The sequence below is a fragment of the Sapajus apella genome, unplaced genomic scaffold (assembly GCF_009761245.1).
Source record: "Sapajus apella isolate SASKATOON/1434 unplaced genomic scaffold, GSC_monkey_1.0 scaffold10, whole genome shotgun sequence".
Classification (NCBI taxonomy): Eukaryota; Metazoa; Chordata; class Mammalia; order Primates; family Cebidae; genus Sapajus; species Sapajus apella.
The window spans coordinates 41,315,700-41,335,007 of record NW_022436950.1 but is presented as its reverse complement, the minus strand read 5'-3'; the positions used below and the strand labels follow the sequence as shown (position 1 = coordinate 41,335,007).

Genomic DNA, 19,308 nt, shown 5'->3' with positions numbered 1-19,308 from the left:
TCATTGGGCTGTAGAGATTGCCATGCACGTAGAAGGCAGGGTGCATTGTGCTCCTGGAGTTGTGTAACAAGGGACCAGATGTCATGAAAAGCCACTTATTTGCTGAATCCAGCACTGTGGAGGTGGTGAAGAAGCTGAAGCCATTTTTGTGATCAGTTCACTCTATGGTACACTGTTGTTACTATATCTGCACTTTTGTTCCGGCATCTTTGCAGAATTACTTTTTGGACAGATCAAGTAATCAATAATTTGAGCAACAATTGACCAGTAACTTTTTAGTGTAAAACCTTACCAAGCAAATACCAGAATGTATTTAAAAAATATTCTACTAATATTCATAACTATCTCAGTAGCCTTTGCTCTGGGATTTGGACCATTCTCTGTGTTTCAAGCTGTTATAAATGATCTTTTTTGAAATGAGAATAGCATGAGTTGGCCAGGTAGAAATTTCTATAGAAGCTCCTTTTGTATTTTGCTTATGGCACTCATGGAGGTAGTATGAATTCAGATTTCAGGGTCATTTATTATACATGGAAAATTAATCTGAGATACTGGAACTTTTAAACAGTGTTTGTTTATTGTGCTAATGACAATCTATTACTAAATTTCATTTGAAATGCAATGAATTACCTTCATCACCTTGCTAAAGATTGACATTAATCTTCTGTCCTATCCTATTAGTTCTGTTGACGTAGAGGGAGATGATTGCAATAATGGGAAGGAAAGAGCAGAGAGCAGGGGAACCGACAAGCAGTGACTGCTATTATTTTATTGAATTGTTCTTTTGTCAAAATGACTGCAAGAGAATTCTCAGGATACCAGTATCATCACACAAACCTAAATTCATAAGGCTTCCTGCAGTTGAATTATATTTTTAAAGTTTAGCTTGGGGTTTTCCATTATTCAGCTCACTAGTGTTGAAGCAATTTTGTTGACATTTTCTGTAAGTGGATTAGGCTTGCAGTCATTTGCCCAAAGCAGACAGATGGCTTCTTAAACAGAGCACCCCCGTAGGAATCTATCTTATGGTATCTTCAGAAATAAAACAGGTCTGTCACAAAAGATAATGTTTGGCATTAATTTCTTTTGGTGACAAATGATTTCAGTTCATTTTTACTTTCTCTGCTGGCTTAAATGAAACAGCTGTTTTACATTTTTTTATTCCAATAGCGAGCAATGCTTTGATGTTTGACACTAAACAATGTTGTAGCCTCTAAATTATGAATAAGAAAATAAGCTTTTGAGAGGGAGGATGATGCCTTTTGGGATTCCTCAAGGAAAGTTGCCACATTAATGCAATTGTCGTTTTTATTTTAAACATTATGGGATCTCTTATTGGACTAATGAGTAATGCAATCCTGGCTTGTATTCTGTCACAGTTTATTCTCTCCACTTTGTCAACTTGTCTTTTTTTTTTTTTTTTTTTTTCAATTTGAGAGCAGGTAATGTTTATTAACCAACCAGCACAGAAAACAATCATGGTAGATATCTTAGTTTATTCTTCTAATAAGCCTGTTGATCTGGTCCTCCTTGTTGCCAGCATCTCTGCCTTCTATGAAATAGGTGGTCTTTTTCTTTATTCTGCCTCATGGAGAAGATAATTTGAAGGGCCACAGAAAGTTATTTCCTTCTTTAAAGCGTTTCCCAACAGTATAGATCTCATGAATCAGATCTTCCAGGCAGAGATTTACCAAGAGATCAAGTAATCAAAGCATTATCTGTCAAAGCAGTTTGCTTCTTATGGATTTTGCTATAACCATGCTTGTAGATTAGTTCATTTACTGACTTCAGATTTGGGTACCCCCATGCAATATATGGCTCTACAATTTTCAGCATGTTAACTTGTTGAGCTTCACAAAGGTTTCATTGAAGATTTGAAGAAGGCAAAGAAGCTGCAACACCTTTCGGACCTTTGGGCTCACACCATTGATACCTCCGATCCTGATGACAAATGCCAATTTGGGTTCTGCAGGTACATAGAAGTTGCCAGCTTTCCTTGCCATCCTCGCCATTCGAATTTCAGTTCTGTAGATCTGCCTATATTCCTTGTGACAGCCCTTCGCCTTTTCATAGATAAGCTTCCTCCTTGCATTTTGAAGCATCTTTTGGGCAAACGTCTTTTTCAGGTGCTTGATCTCAGCTCTGTGAAATTCCTTCACTTTTTCTTAAGGGCTTCTGGCACAGCAGGAATCTATTTCTTCTTCTCTTCTACACCCTCTATGGTTCCAGCCGGAAAAAGACGTCAGCTTGTCTTTTTAAGTTTCAAGATGTTTTTGTTTCCTCACATTTTTATAAGGCAAAGGACAGTGGACATATCTATAACATTGTTATTTCTGTTTATAAAATAGAAAAATAATTGCTAATGATAATTAGTCTTTGCCATGTATGGCAGGCATTGTTCTAAAGAATTTAGATGTATTATTTCTCTTAATCTCACACAAAAATATCTATGAGGTGAGTGCAATTATTATAGCCATTCTATGGATGAGGAAACTGAGGCACCCAGTGATCTTGTCCAAGGTCAAAAAGCTAATAAGTCTTGGAGCCAGGATTTGAGCCCAGGTACAGTAAGAATGGAGCTTATGCTGTAAATTCACTTATAAGAATGGCAATATGGTTACGATTCAAAGTCTTGAGTCTAGATTGTTATTCTATGTGAGAAATGAGGAATCCTTAAATTCAGATGTATTCCTTCATCACTCTTGGAGTTCCATTCCTCAGCTTGTGTGTGCTGCCATCTTATACAGAAGGCTGTGGGGGCTCACGGGTGCTGCAAGGAGAAATCAGTACAGGGTCCCTGAGATTAATTGATGAGGACTCACCTTAATAGCATCCTTCAAAATGTTTAGCTGGTGCCTGTCATGAGTGTGATTCTTTAGTAACCTTTTTGGATCTGATCTGTCAGGGCTTATAATGATACCTTTTAAGTGAAAACCAGTCATTTTTTTCCAACACTTCTCCCACTCATGAATCCTCTATCATTGCTTTTGTATTTTGGTTTTCTGAAAATTTGGCTCAGACTAAAATTATTAAATGCTTCCAAACCCTGTACCCATACTGAAGAAAAAAGTCAGAAATCAAAATATCAGCACAAAGGTAGTATTTATGTCTGGGATTTTCATGAAGTTCTATCAAGGAATTCTTTTGTAAACCAAAGAGGTCTTAAGCTAGTTTTTCGTTTCTGCATTTCTAATATGTATTTGATGATATGTATAATGACATGTGTATACCATATAATGTAATATACCTAAATTAAAACACACACACACACACACACACACAAAACCAAACAATATAGTGATTAAGAAAAACAACTCGGTCTGGGAAGCTGGCATTATTAGTTATTTCCTTTACACTTATTTCTTGTGTGAACCTGGGCAAATTTTTTAAAAGCTTTTTTGGGTCCGTTTATTCACTTGTAAAGTTATAAAAGCAGTCCTTTGAACAGCTCAAAAAATTGAAATAATTACTAAGAATCGTTATTTTGTAGAACTCAATGATACTGTCACTAAATGACACTTTATTGTTTTCCATTTTCAGTGTTCCTTTCAGTATAAATGTCAAGGAAGCAAAATAAATCCTAAATAGAAAAAAACATAAGGAAAAATGGAATGTATTAGGCAATTTGATGCTGTCCATAAAGGTGGCAACCTTCCAGAACACTCTTCCATACCATGCATATCTGTATCTGAAAGACTGGAAGAGGATTCTTGCCTCTCCTCCAGGCAAGCATCAAAAACTTCTTGTACTGTGTTTCACTGATCGTAAGAAGCCAGGAAAAAATGAAGATGCCTGCTCATCTTGCACATTGTTGCTCTCTTGTTACTTTCTGTGGGAGGGCTTGTCTAATCTCCTAGTCCTCACAGCAATACATTCTTTTCCCTCAAGCACTTAGCATAACTTATGGTTAGAGATAACTTTACTTTTGTGGTTATTTTATATATACCTGTATCCCACACTAGACTTAGGTTCTATAGGGGCAGGGATGATGTCTGTGCTCATTTGTGTATCCACGAATCCAGCCCGGTGATTCTCAATGAGTGCAGTGCTGCCCCCTAGGGTGTGTTCTGGGAAATCGTGGAGGTGATTAGGAGGATTCTCCTGGCATTTAGGGAACGGACAGGAATACTTGATGTCATGCTCTGGGCAGGATGGTACAATGTAATGAAAAATTGCCATGTGTCCTGCAAGACTTCTGTTAAGTCCTGCCTGAGTTAACCCTATGTATTAGTCCATTGTCACACTGGTATAAAGAACTACCCGAGGTTGGGTAATTTATAAAGAAAATACGTTTTATTGAATCAGTCCCTCAGGTATATATAAAATAACAATAATAATGGCAAGTAGAATGCAGTTGAAATATTTGGTTGTTGAGGTGTTGCAAATAAATGTGAGCATTGATAACCTAGTGCAGTGGACACTTCTATTTTCATGCAAAATTAAGAGTTTTCATATGCAATTTCTTACTGGCTACACCTTTGTACCTGTAACTCTTGTTAACATCTTGTTTATATTCCCTATACAGCTAGACTTTCATTCTAGAGAGAATTCCAGGCCATCTTTGAATAGTTTCTCCCAGTATTCCAAACGCAGTAACATACCAAGCGTGTAACATTAAAAAAAAAAAAATCTGACATGACACCAAAACATTTTTGATTTGTTGTTTTAATTTTGAAAATGGAGGTTATTGTAGCAGTTGTTTTTACCTCTTCAGAGCAAAGAATTAAACCTCTTAAATGACAGCGTCCCAAAGAATGGTGTTTGAATCAGTAAGATGGCAGTTGTACACAGCCCTCTGTACTATGGTCCACCAATGGACCAAATAAAGAACTACTCATCCCATTATGGTGTCTGTGACCAGTTTCTACTGCAGCACTGTCCAAAGGTGATTCTACTGTGGGTGTGGACTCTCCCATGGAAAGAATATCAGAGAACCCAGTCTGCTACTGAATGTGGGCTCAAAAATACCCACACGAGTTGATGTGGAGACAGAGCTGCATTTGTTTATGTGGGTAGTTTTGTACATGTGAGGGTTTTCTCATTCCCAGAGTCCCAGTTAGCTGCTTTAAATATTTGTGGTGTGTTCTGAAACAACCCACGCATTTCCTTTACACGTGATGAGACCACTAGTTATGATATTCTCCTGCTCTTTTGTGTACTAATATCACAAGGGATAGTGTGATTCATGGGAAAAGTAGTTGAAGGATCCAGGGATGTCTTTCGTGAATAATTCTGCCAGATTGTAGCCAAAACCATTTTCAGTGGTGGTAGGGGGAGGACTGCATTTCTTGGTAAAAAATGGGGATAACAGAAATCCTAAATGTCTTTTGATAAGTTATAAGATATATAACTAAAAGATAATTTACATTTAGAATTATCTATTTTATGGTTAGGATATAATGAGATGTGTGCAAATTGGTTTATGTTTAGTATATTAAGTGTTCAATAAATGTTAACTACTGTTAGTGTTGTGATAATATTTCTTCTCAGTAGTAAATTTATTAGTAGCAATCAAAATTGTGGTGATGTATAACCACGGCAGAGTACGGCAGTCCAATTTGCAATCTAAATTGCCTAAGTTATTTCCTGATTTCTAGTTTAATGCAGTTGGAAAGATTTGATAAGGAATGCTTAATATTTGGTTTTAAAATATTTACTAATTGTTACTCATTTTAATATTCAGATTTTCTATAATGATCTCTGTGATTCTGTATTATTCCATGTTACTTTCTAAATGTGTTGGACCTGCCAATGGAGACTTACATTCAGAAGGCAAACCGCTGTGGAGCCTAAATGGTGGTCATTGCTCTTGGGACTTCTGTTAGTCTTGTCCCATCAGCATCAATCTACCTGAGGTGCTCTCTATTACCCTTACTTTCTTTTGGGTTAAAGCATCCTTCTCATTTTTTTTCCCTGAAGGATCCCCAGAACCAGAGGATACTTCAAATCCCCATGAGATTACTAGTATAGAAATGCTGGCAGCAGCTTGACATTTTTTTTTTTTCAAGTTGAGTGTTCAGTGCCCAACTTGTATGTTAATTCTTCATTCCATGCCATAACAACCCTAGACTTAAAGAGGTGTTTCAATTTCTATATCACCAAATAAAATGAATTCTCCTGGTTTCCCTCCTCTCCCCCTAAGACCTCTGTTTAGGAAAAGTAAGATTAAAACACTCTCTAAGAATGACTTGTTAGATTACTCTTTAAATATATACTACGGACAAATATTTTTAAATGGCTTGACTGATCTGAATATCATGGGGGGTGTCGGGGAATTATTTTAGGATGAAACTGTTCAGCCTTGGATCATCAGGCATTAGATTCTCATAAAGAACACACAACCTAGATCCCTTGCATGCACAGTTCTCGACAGGGTTCACACCCCTATGAGAATCTAACATGGCCACTGATCCAACAGGAGGCGGAGCTCAGACAGTAATGCTCCCTCACCCACTGCTTACCTCCTGCTGTGCAGCCTGGTTCCTCACAGGTCATGGGGACTGGTATCAGTCCATGGCCCCAGGGTTGGGGACACCCGCTGTACCTAATAAGTTTTGGAGGAAATGATACACAGGACAAAGATGTTTAGAGGAAGATCTGGTCTGAGCTGGCTGGTTAAGAGAAGTTTGGGGGTGTTTCTGACAGAGTAGAGAGAAAGAGGTTGCTAGATGATTAGGGAAAATTGCCACATATAAAATGGGAAAAGAGTCAGCACTCCAAGGGAAATGCCAGGGTTGTGGTTGTTGACAATCAAATTCACCCTCTTTACAACTTTCACCAGAATGTCTTTTCTGGTTCTGGTGCCTTGACTAGGAAGACCCAAAGAAGAGATGAGATTCAGGGTGTGATTCTTTGAACCACAGAGCAGAAAGAGGACTGCTATTCCTCTTTCATAGAAAAGAGAAAGCAAAAGTTTATATCAATGTTTCCATGTACGTGCTTCACAACACAGCCTCTCATTTTTTGCTTCTTTTATTAGTTAATTGTTTAATTATTTTTTTTCTGCCTGTATGGTGCAGCCAGTATGTGTTGTCTCCAGGGTTATCAGGAGATGATGTAGTTGTGTTAGTTAAGCACTGGTACAAACTGTTTTCTCCCATTGGCCATTGTTTTCTACAGAGACTGACTTCTATTTACCAGAAATGACACAGTCTGGCATTTGGATGCCATCTCTTAGAACCAGTGAGGTGACATTCTGGATTATTATAATATGTTTCATGCCATGCTGTGGGAAAGGGGATGTAAGAACTTTATGCAATAGTAGTATCAAATGATGTTTTTGAATGTTTCATTGTTCTCTTGCAATGAGAAAGGTTGCTACTTTTGCTACTGATATGCTTTTAAAATGCTTGATGAAACTTTCAAAACTAAATGAAAAGGGAAGACTTAAAAGTAATACTCTGAAAATGAAGGAGGATATAATCTCATTGCTAATAGATTATTTTAAAGGGAATCTTTCTATTTGTAAAAATAGTGGTGCATATACGGTATACATATCTCTGTAAAACAGACTATGGTAGATGCATTTTAAATGTTAGTCAAATTTTTAATAAAATATATATAGTACCAAGATACTTATATATAGTAGCACAGATAATGTTAACCACTTTCCAAATCACCTTATAGCATTATGATTCCTATACTTATGAACATTTAAATCATAAAGAGCTCTTCAATATATTTTCTATAGTCTTAGAACTGTGAGAAAGGCCAAAGGATATTTTCATCATTTTTGCAAAAGAGAAAATGGCCCAGATAAAAATTGGTGGAAGATGCTCCGACCCTTGTCCCTGCCAGTGTGTTCTTGCTGTGCCCTGTCTTCCTGATTCTGGATGCTATCTCTAAATTGTGTCAGGCAGTGCTTTTCTTTTTATCTGTGTTGATTCCATGGGTAACAATGAATAGGAGGCTTTAGGGTGCCTTGCATTGAACGCCTGCTTTGCCGTTAAAAGATGCCTATCAGGTGGTGGTTAAGACCACAGACTTGAGCCAGCTGCTGGACTTTAAGCTCCAACTCTACCACTCAGCAGCTGTATGATTTTAAGAAGAATGATTGCTCTGGGCCTCAGTTTTTTCATCAGTAAATTGAGAATCGCAAAAGTACCTATCTCATAGGGATGTCGTAATGAATGATTGAATGAACATATATAAAAGCACGAATAGTGCCCACACTGAGGAAGCACTCCATACATTGGTCTGTTGTTATAACTGAAGAGTTGCACTTTTTAAAGTGGATGTGACTTCACTCATTTTTTTTTACTTTAAGTTCTGGGATACATGTGCATAATGTGCAAGTTTGTTGAGCAGACTCATTCATGATATCTATACTGCTCAGAACAGACTCCCCAAAGTCTGCTGGTGTAGTGAATATTTTTTCTTTAGAAAATACATCTTTCACTGGCAGAGTCTTTAGATTCTAATTTCTAGTCTTTAGTCTCAGACTAGATTGTAAACATTGTGTGGGGAATAGAGCACTGATCCAGGAGGCCAAATACCTGAACTTTAATCCCAGCTCAGTTATTAACCAGCTGTGACCTTGGGCCAGTCAATTAACCTTATCCAGCTCAATTTCATTTATCCTCATGAGAAGTCAAAACTATCCACCTCCAACTCTCCTTCCAAAATCCCATACTATGACTGATGTACTGGAGAGGAACTTTCTTTAACACAAACATTAGGCAAGGCCCAACATCATCCCATATAGTTAAAAGCTGCTATTAGAAGGATTTTGCAGTTTTTACAAAGAACAGAATTGGCAAATGTATGTTTACATTGTGAGAAATAAAATATTTGAAGCTTTTTAAAATGCAAGTTTCTTCATATGCCCTAAGGAGAAAGCATTTATGAAATTAACAAGATAGAATGACCTTCCATAAAATAGGTGAATTATCCTTTCTCTGAGCCTCTGCTTTGTAGAACAATGCTCCAGCAATTGTCATAACCCCATATCTTTCCATATTGTCCTTTACTTTCAAGGTCACACTTTCAGGCGCCGTCGTGAGAATGGAGAGGAGAGGGAAGAAGCTACTTCCTCCTCTGTCTTTATTTCCTTTTTGTTTTGATTAACATGCTGAGCCTCTGGAGAATCTTTTTCTCCATCTGCCAGGTGGGAATCTTCTTTAGGATGATGGAAAAGGCAGAAGTAATGTGGATAACTAATAATTTAACAACAGGCAGATTGCAAGGATAACCCAGTATATTAAAAACCAGCTCACCAAGCATAAAGGTATGTGACTTACTTTACAGAAGACACTTTGCTTTGTAAGCTCTTGTACACAGAAGGGGAGATTTTAACTTCTTTAAGGAAGGGCTTCTTTTCTTGGTTTGTCCCAAGACTAGGAATGTGAGGTCTGGGTGGGGTAGGCATTGGCAGCAGTGTGCAGAGTCTCAGACTCTGCACATAAAGAGGAGGGTTCCTTGCAACAGGAATCTCAAGGGACTGTCAGCAACTGCATACCCAGTTAGTCAGACTCAGGTTGAAGTACGTGGCTTAACAAGCAAAGTCTCTTAATAATATTAGAAAAGAACCTTGGGCTAAGCCCTGGAAAAGTTTGTTTCCTCATTCAGCATAGAGTGATGTTACTTAGCACATGCCTGGTCCATAACTGTCTTCTTTGATATCTATTTTTTCTGTCTGTAGGGCCAAGGAGATCTGTTGAAGAATGCCAAGAATGAAGCTATAGAAAACATGAAGCAGATCCAGCTGGCGTGCTTGTCCTGTGGACTGAGTAAAGCTCCCAGCAGCGGTGCTGAGGCCAAGAGCAAGCGCAGCCTGGAAGCCATAGAGGAGAAGGAAAGTAGCGAGGAGAATGGGAAGCTGTGAGTCTGGGCATTATCGACACGTTCACCCGTCTTGAAAGGACTCTGGTTTCTCATTCTTGTTTTCTTTCTTTAAATGTTTTAGAAGTTCACAAAATGATACCCTCTATGTCGTATTGGGCATAGGTATTTTCACAATGTCAGTATTTTAGTGTAATTTATCTAAGTTAAAGCCTTTAGTAGCAGTGTTTTAAATTCTGAGACGTGTCAACACCTGTGTGTGGATGCCTTTGGAAAAGAGAGAGAGATGGAGAGAGATAGAGAGAGAGAGAGAGAGAGTGCGTGTGTGTGTGTGTGTGTGTGTGTGTGTGTGTGTGTGTGTGTGATAGAGACAGAAAAAGAGACAGAGAGGAATTCTGTTAAAATCTATTCTGTGTTGCATTATTCATTTAGTGAGTTATTCCTTGATCATTTTGGGACTATTTTGTTAATCCGAAATTCTAAAGAGCACTTATCGTAACCTGTCGCTGTGTTTAATTTTACGTCTCTGGCTTTGACATTTAATTTAGATATCTTAGCTTAGCTTGTTATTGAAGGAAGTAAATTTATCAAATTTATCAAAGCATAGATGTTTTGATAGATTAAATATAGATTTAAAAAATTCCTAAGAATCACAGTAGAAATAAAAGTGAATGAAAGATTAAACAGATGATCAGAATTTCTAGAAAGATTAGCAAAGTCATTTCTTCAGTTAGAAAACTTTAAAAAATATTTATTAAATAAAATCAATTTTTAGAAAGTTTTCTGTAGTCATTTACTAAACATATGATTTCACTAGAAAAGCTGATCGTAAGTGAATTTATACCTACCTATGTGGTACTCTGAAACATACTGAAAGCTCTGTTGCAATTAGGATTTTGATGTAACAATAATATTGTTGTATAATTTCAAGATTTGTAGGAAGGTCTCATTCTTTCAAGCTGAGACTCTAGCATTCATTTTCTGTAACAGGTAAGGCAGCTTAGAGGTCTTGGCTTTGGATGTAATTTAGGGTACTAAATTTAAATTTAAAGACATTGTTCAAACAATATCATATCATCACATTGAGCTGATATAAATTCTGTGGGTCAGATAACATCTTTGTGATAATTTAAGAACTAACCAGTTATAAAACATCTATGATATAATCCTAATGCACACAGAAAAGCATACATACAAAAACAAATGACTAATTAGGGTACATTTATAATTGCATCTAGATAATTTTTACCCTAATGTCTTCATAAAGTACTTGAGTGTAATGTTTGTTACCTCCAGCAGAACTAAATGTTCTATGGTTATGAAAGAATATATTTATTTAAAACATTGCTTTTATTTTGAAAAGCTTCTTAATTAATTTGATTAACAAATATGCTAATTTGGGAAACCTAGAGAAGATAATTGTTGAAATTTTGCAAATATAAACATCTCCTATAGCTTCTGTGTTATTTCTGACTTCTTAACACTATTACGTTCATGTTGCACATTACTGAAAGAGTAAAGATGTGAAAAAAACACTTTGTTTTCTTTTATTGTGAATTGAGAAAGCAAAGCTAATGAAAATGGGTTATTATATTAAAATATCTGAAAGAGTTTGCTATTTCCTTGGATCAGATATGATGAAATTATTCCCTGGGTTTAAAACTGGGCACTTGAGGAGGAGGTACCTGAAATCATTTAAGGCAAGTTTCCAGTGGTATTACAATGGCCTGAAAAAATTTCTTTACCCTCTATTATATCTAACTTGCTGGTAGGAGGAATAGTGGAATGCAGGTGTTAAGTCCTTCGTGGTGAAAAAGGTTCTGTAAGCAGAAACAAAACCCACCTTATATCAGCTGATTCGTTGATTTTACTAGGGTACCTCTTCGTCTACTTGAATTTCATTTGCTAAATCCATGTCTTTACTGGATGTACAGATAGGTGGGAAGAGAAAGTAAAGGATGGCAAACTCTCAAACAATATACATTTCTTTACTCCAGAGTCAAATCCAATCTTTTGAAGTAGATTCCCTAGTTTATTTGTCCTAGAGCTCCACTCATACTTAGGACCTACCCAACGATTCTCAAGAACATAATATGGATTCCACCTCATCTGATGCTACTTCTGGCAGTGGGTCGTCAGCCATACTCTGCTTCATTCCACTGGATGTTCTTGCTAGATAGGGAGTGAGATATGGAGCAGAGAGGAGCTTTGGATTCTGGAAGTGGAGGAGTGGCAAGGGAAAATTCTCCTAGTCTCCTGTGATGCACATTCCTTCAGACAGAATAGCAAAAACAAATTTTTTTGTGTATTATGCCTCCATGACATTGTTACATTCTACGATGGGCATCTATCTCCTTTCTAGACTTGAACTGTGGTAGAAAAAGCCCCCTTCTCTCTTCTGTCCACTTAGATTTGGTGATGCTAAGAAGCTAGTGTTTTAGATATTAATTCTATTTTTATCTATTCATTTTTACATCACCAATGGGATCTGAGTTGGAGATGGTAGGTATTATCACTGGCATTTTAAAGGTGAGAAAGCCCAAGGCCACTGAGGTAATAAATGTAATAACGGATTTTGAACTCAGGTCTGTCTGATTTCATGTGCAAGATTATATATTTAGTGATTTTGATTTTAAGTTTATTCTCAAAATTTTAAACCAGACTATTAACTCTTACCTTTATAACCACAGATACAAAGAGCCATATCATTTTTTTCTGAATATAAAATATTAATGGTCAGTATAAAAATACAAAAATAGAGAACTATATACAATCGAAAAGCAAAATTACTCACTATTAACATTTTGATTTATATCCCTTTAGACACTGTTTAGAGTCTATACATATATGTAAATATGCTTTTATTTTAACAAAATTGAGATATAAACTGTTTGTAGCAGGGTGCTTAAAATTTTAACATGTTATGGATATCTATGTCAATAAATGTGTATGTACATTAGAGTTCCCAGCCTTTGAACTGAATCTAGTTCAAAAATGCTGTGTTTTATTTGGCCACTGATATTTTTTTTAAATATTTAACCATTAGACAGCATTTCAAATTCAGAAAATGTTACATAAAATTCAATGTCCTGCTTGTTTTAAAGTATTGGATAATCTGACAACACAAGACACCTCCCACTCCCCACCTCACAACCAGCACACATATACTTTCTTGCTTGGCATCAATTAATAGAAACTGCCCTCTCCAAAAGGGGCATATGCTGTCGAATTTTCTAGAGAGTCTTTTCCCTCATTTATGTTACATCTGGACCTTGTGGACGTGATAGGTGGTGAAACTTGATGCAAATTATCATTTATAGGGAAGCCAAAGTGAGAGAATTGCTTGAAGCCAGGAGCTGAGACTAGCCTGGGAAACAATGTGTTTAAAAAGTAAAAAAATTAATTATCATTCATAATAATTACATAGTATCTTATTATATGGCTTACCATAATATATTTAACCAATGTCCTATTGTTAGACTTTACTCTCCTAATTTCTTGTTATATAAACATTCCTGTAATAAAATCCATTTTTGCAAAGTTGTTCAACTTTTTCTTCGGGATAAATTTCTAGAAGTGGAATTGCTGGGTCAAAAGATATAGAGTTTTTTGTTTTATTTTGTTTTTGTTTGTTAGGGCTTTTGAGATACATTGCCAAATAGTTTCTGGAAAACTTGTTCAGTTTAAAACCCCACCAGGAGTTTATGAGAGCGCTGAAATCTTTGCTAATAATAAATTTATTTTTTCTTACTTTTATCTTTGCCAATTTTCTGTTACAAAAATATTATTTCTCTTTATCTTTTATCTCTAGTGAGATTGGATGCATATTTATATGTTAATTGGCTCTAAATAATCTCATTAAAAGTAAAAACTTCTGTACTCCAAAGGATACTATCAAGAAAGTGAAATACAACCCACAGAGTAGGTTTGCAGGTCATGAATCTGATAAGAGACTGGCATCCAGAATTTACAAAGAACTATTAAAATATAATAAAAAGACAACCCAATTTTTTAAAACTGGACAAAGGATTGGAACAGACTTTTCTCCCAAGAAGATAGGCAAACGGGAAGTGAGCACATGCTAAAGATCATTAACCAGTAAGATCACATAAGTCATAGCCACAATTAGATATGACTTCACACCAAATAGTTTGGCTATAATAAAAAAGACAGATAATAACAAGTGTTAGTGAGGATGTGGAGAAATCGGAACCATCCTACCCTGCTGGTAGAAATGTAAAATAGTGCAGCTGCTTTGGAAAACAGCTTGGCATTGCCTCAAAAGTTTAAAAAAACATAAGAGTTACTATATGACCCAGCAATTCTACTCTTAGGCTTCTACCCAAGAGAAGTGAAAATATATGTCCACACAAAAACTTGTACACAAATGTTCATGGCAGCATTATTTATAATAGCCAAAAGTAGAAACAATCCAAATGTCTATCAATTTATGAAAAGATAAATCAAAATTACATATTCATACATTGGATTATTCAATATTAAAAAGAAATGAAGTACTGATACATGCTACAAGAGTATACCTTGAAAACATTATGCTAAGTGAAGGAAATCAGGCACAAAGGCCACATATTGTACAGTTTCATTTTTATAAAATAGCCAGAATAGGCAAATCAATAAATACAGAAAGTAGACTAATGGTTGCCAGTGGCTGTCGGGGCCTGGGGAGTGACTGTTAATGGGTATGAGTTTTCTTATTGGTGTGATGAAAATGTTCTGGAATTAGAAATAATGGTGATGTTTGTTTACATAACTAGTGAATGTACTAAAAGCTATTGTATATTTTAAAGGGTGAATTTTGTGGTATGTAAATTATCTCAGGGAAAGGGGTAAAAAAGGAGAAATAAAGAGAAAATAGAATTTAAAGAATGAACAGGGTATCAGAGAATAATGAAATAGCATCGAGAATCTAATATATATGAAATTGGAGAGAAGAGCAGGAAAGAAAAAAATTTGAAGCGATCATGGCTAAAACAAATCTCATTTTTAATGAAAACTATAACCCCACATATCCAAGAATCTCAAAAATTCCAAGGACAAGAAACATGAGAAAAACAACTTACGGCTGGGCGCAGTGGCTCAAACCTGTAATCACAGCACTTTGGGAGGCCGAGGCGGGTGGATCACGAGGTCAAGAGATCAAGACCATCCTGGTCAACATGGTGAAACCCCGTCTCTACTAAAAATACAAAAAATTAGCTGGGCATGGTAGTGCATGCCTGTAATCCCAGCTACTCAGGAGGCTGAGGCAGGAGAATTGCCTGAACCCAGGAGGCGGAGGTGGCGGTGAGCCGAGATCGTGCCATTGCACTCCAGCCTGGGTAACAAGAGCGAAACTCCGTCCCCCCCCAAAAAAAAAAAAAAACAACTTACTCTGTTTTCTGCTGCTATAACAATGCCACAGACTGTGTAACTTACAAATAAGCTTATTTGGTTCACAGTTCTGGAGGCTGAGAAGTCCAAGAGCATGGCTTTGGCATCTGGTGAGTGTAATCCCATGCCAGAAGGGCAAAAGATGGAAGGTCAAGAGAGCCCATATAAAGGAGGCTTTGCTTTTATAACAAAGTCACTTCCTCTACAACTACCCCACTCTCATGATAACACATTAATCCCTTCATGAGGGTGGAGCCCTCAGGACCCAATTACCTCTTATTTGACCCCACTTCCCAACACTCTGGCATTGGGAATTCCATTAAGTTTCCACCATATGAGTTTTGGTGACACCTTCAAACCATTGCAGCCATCAAGGCATATCATAGCCAAATTGTTCAAAAGTGGTGATAATGAGATAATCTTAAAAGCAGCCAGTAAAAAAAGACATGTACAGAGAAAATAGGAAAGACAGATGTATCTTATTGTAAACCATGCAAATGAGATGCCAGTGGAGTACTGAAAACAAAGCAAAAACTGTAATCCTAGAATCCTAGAATTCTAAAAATGAATTCTAGAACTCTATACCTATTCAAAACTGAAAGTTATACAAAAAAATTTCAAAAGCTGGATTCATCACCAATAGTCTTATTACAAGAAATGTTAAAGGAAATCCTTCAGGCTGAAGGAAAATTATACCAGGTAAAAATATGGATGTACAAAAACAGATGAAGAGAGCTAGAAATAGTAACTGCAGGGATAAATATGGCTGGCCCTTTGTATTCAGGGGTTTTGCATCTGTGAATTCAACTAGCAATGGATTAAAAATACTTAAAAAATAAAAATAACAATACAAAATTAAACAAGTACAAATAAAAAATACAGTACAATTATTTATATAGCATTTACATTTTATTATGTATTATAAGTAATCTAGGGATAATTTAAGATGTACATGAAGATATATAAAGGTTAAATGCAAATACTATATTATTTTATGAAGGGGACTTGAACATCTAGGGATTTTGGTTGCAGGGGGTAAATGGGGTATTTGCAAGCAGTGAATGAGGAGACCTGGAACCAATCTTTGGCTGATATTGTGGCACAGCTATAAAAGGTGTATTATTGCCTAAATCTCTTGTTGTATTATAAATTGTTTAAATAATGAAATTAAAAGGCAGAAATTGTTAGACTGAATAAAATAAAAAGACCAAATAATGTACTGCTTACAAGAAACACAATTCAAATATAAGGACACAAATAGTTTAAAGGAAAAAGATTGGAAAAGATATACCATGACAACACAAGTCAAAAGATAGCTGCTGTGGATGCATTAATATCAGATGTAGTAGATTTCAGAGCAATGAATATTGCCAGGGATAAAGAAAGTTATTAAATAATGACTCAGGCATCAGTTCATCAACATGTAATAATCCTAAGTATTTATGCAACTAATCAGAGCTTCAAAATATATGAAGGAAAATCCAGTGGAATTGCTAGGAGAAACACACAATTATACAATTATAGTCAGAATTTTCAATATCTATTTCTCAACAGATAGAACAACCAGACAGAAAATCATTAAGGATGTAGATGATGTAAATTATACGATCAACAACCTTGACACAATTGGTATTCATAGAGCACTCCACCACCAACAGCAGATTACATATTATTTTCAAGTACACAGAAAGTAGTTACCAATATGGACCATATTCTGGTTTATAAGACACATCTCAAAAATTTATAAGGATTAATGTTATATAAAGTATGTGCTCTGACCACAAAGGAATTAGAGATCAATAATAGAAATATCTTTGAAAAATCTCAAAATATTTAAAAACTAAATAACTCACTTCTAAATAACTCTTGTCTCAAAGAAGAAATTAAAAAGGAAATTAGAAATTATTTTGAATTGAAGTGTCAAAACATCAAAATTCATGGCATGACACACTATATTTAGGAAATTTATAGCAGTTAACACTTATATTAGAAAAAAAGAAATTTCTAAAACCAAAGACTTCCATTTTCATCTTAAGAAACTGGAAAAAAAAGGAGAAAATTAAGTTCAAAGTAGAAAAAAGGGAATAAAGATTAGAAATCAATGAGATAGAAAACAATAGAGAAAATTAATGAAATAAAAAGGTTGAATTTTTGGGAAGATCAATAAAATTAGTAAATAGTCAAACAAAGGAGAGAAAGAAGACACAGGTTGCCAATGTCAAGAGTAATATCAGACATCATCTCAATATTGAATAAAAAAAAAAGGAGTGAGATTACATCACTTCAAATTTTAAGGATATTAGAAGGATAATAGGCAAACATTATGAAGACTTTCTGCCTGTAAATTCTACAACTTCAATGAAATGGGCAAATTCCTTAAAACACACAAATTGCCAAATCTCAAAATGATGATGAGTTAAATAACTGACAAAAAGCACACACTGTATACCCAGTAATATACATTTCTGGAAATGCAAACTAATGAATAGTGGAAGCAGATCATTCCAGTGTGGAATGGGGAGAGTAAGATTACAAAGTGGATTGGGGATGAGTATGTGTTCATTTCCCTGATTGTGGTCGTGTTTTCACATGTTAGACTTATGTCAAAATTTAAGTCGTATACTTGTAATATGTGCAGTTTGTTTTATGGAATTATATATCAATAAAGCTCTTAGAAATGCATAGGAGCATCTCTAAGTTAATAATTTTGAGGTAGATTAAAAAATGATAGTTGAATTTTTCTTTTGTCTTGGAATTAGTGAATTTGTAGATTAAGCTTTTTTCAGTTTATAATCATTTCTGTTTCACATTTTTGTATTTTTCTGCATATGCTGTGTGCGTGTATGTGTGTGTTTACAAATTAGAAACACACACTCACATGCACACAGCACACACATGGAAAAATATAAGAATATGAAATATAAGTAGTCTCTGCATGTCGCCTGGGCTTCTTCACAACATGGTGGCTAGATCCCAAGGGTGAGCATCCCTAGATAGAGCAAGCCAGGAAGAAACTGTACTACATATTATGAGCTACCTAGCTTTACAAGTCACATAGGTCATTTATATCACATTATACTCATTGAAGCAGCCACAAAGATACACCCAATATCAGGGAGAGGGGTGGGATAAACATTAACTCTTGATGAGGTAATGGTGAGGTTCCAGAAGAGCAGGTAAAACCAGGAATGTTGTGGTTGCCATTTTTGAAAATCATAATGTTTTACAAATAAATTAAGCAATTTTCATAAGGTCTCATGATAACTAATAACACTGGAATTTCTTATTTCATAGAAATCAGGTCTTCTTAAATTTGATATAAAAGAGATGCTAATTCAATTTAAAAAACTTACAAATGTAACCTTCCATTACTCTTTTGTTTCTTTATGTTACATGGTCTTGCATTACAGTCTCTTACTTTATATTACAAAATATTTTTGTAAGATTCATTCTGATTTTTTCTGATTACCCTTTAATATTTTATCTAAACCTGTTTTTTTCTTAATAAATGGCATGAGTTTATTCTTGCTTTATTTTCTTTTCAGCTTGTATGTTATTAAAACTCTTACTTAAATATGAATGAAAAATTAAATATTTGGTCATAAGCTGCAGAATCTGATGTTATTTATTTAGTGATCTTCTTATTTTAGGGGTAAGGAACTAAAACATACCAAAGTGTAAGTGCCTTCACTTCCTAATAAAAAGACAACTATATAATAATAAAGGGGAATCACTTTACATGGTTTTAAAATAAAATTTTATTTTTATTGTTTTTAGAGATGAGATCTAGCTACATTGTCCAGGCTAATCACACACTCCTGGCATCATGCAATCTTCCTGCCTTAGCCTTCTAAGTAGTGGGGATTACAGGAGCAAGCTACTGCACCCAGTAGTTTATTTCATTCCTAAATGATGTAATAATTTTGTTTCAGTGAATAGTACCTATGAAATGATTTGTTTTGCAACATTCTTAATGTTTTACAGCAGTTTTTAAAATCTTCATTTGTCTTCTGGGGAAACCAAAGCATATTTGTTTGTATAGTAGATCCTGAAAGTTATATTGACTGGTTCCTTATTTAGTGAACTTTCATTCATTCCCAGGAATGTTAGCAGTAACTTGTGAACAAGGTAAAGGAA

General features: G+C 35.5%; 1 protein-coding gene across 3 annotated transcripts in view; it reads left to right on the top strand.

Annotated features, from left to right (window-relative positions):
- PLCL1 (phospholipase C like 1 (inactive)) overlaps nt 1-13,324 on the top strand; it is a 360,477-nt gene extending 347,153 nt beyond the window's left edge. For all 3 annotated transcript variants that reach the window (XM_032278762.1, XM_032278761.1, XM_032278760.1), the window contains one exon: nt 9,641-13,324. In XM_032278762.1, the coding sequence (XP_032134653.1) occupies nt 9,641-9,823 (183 nt within the window). In that variant the 3' untranslated portion in view covers nt 9,824-13,324. The remainder of the gene's footprint in view (nt 1-9,640) is intronic.
- Nucleotides 13,325-19,308: the final 5,984 nt, after the last annotated feature.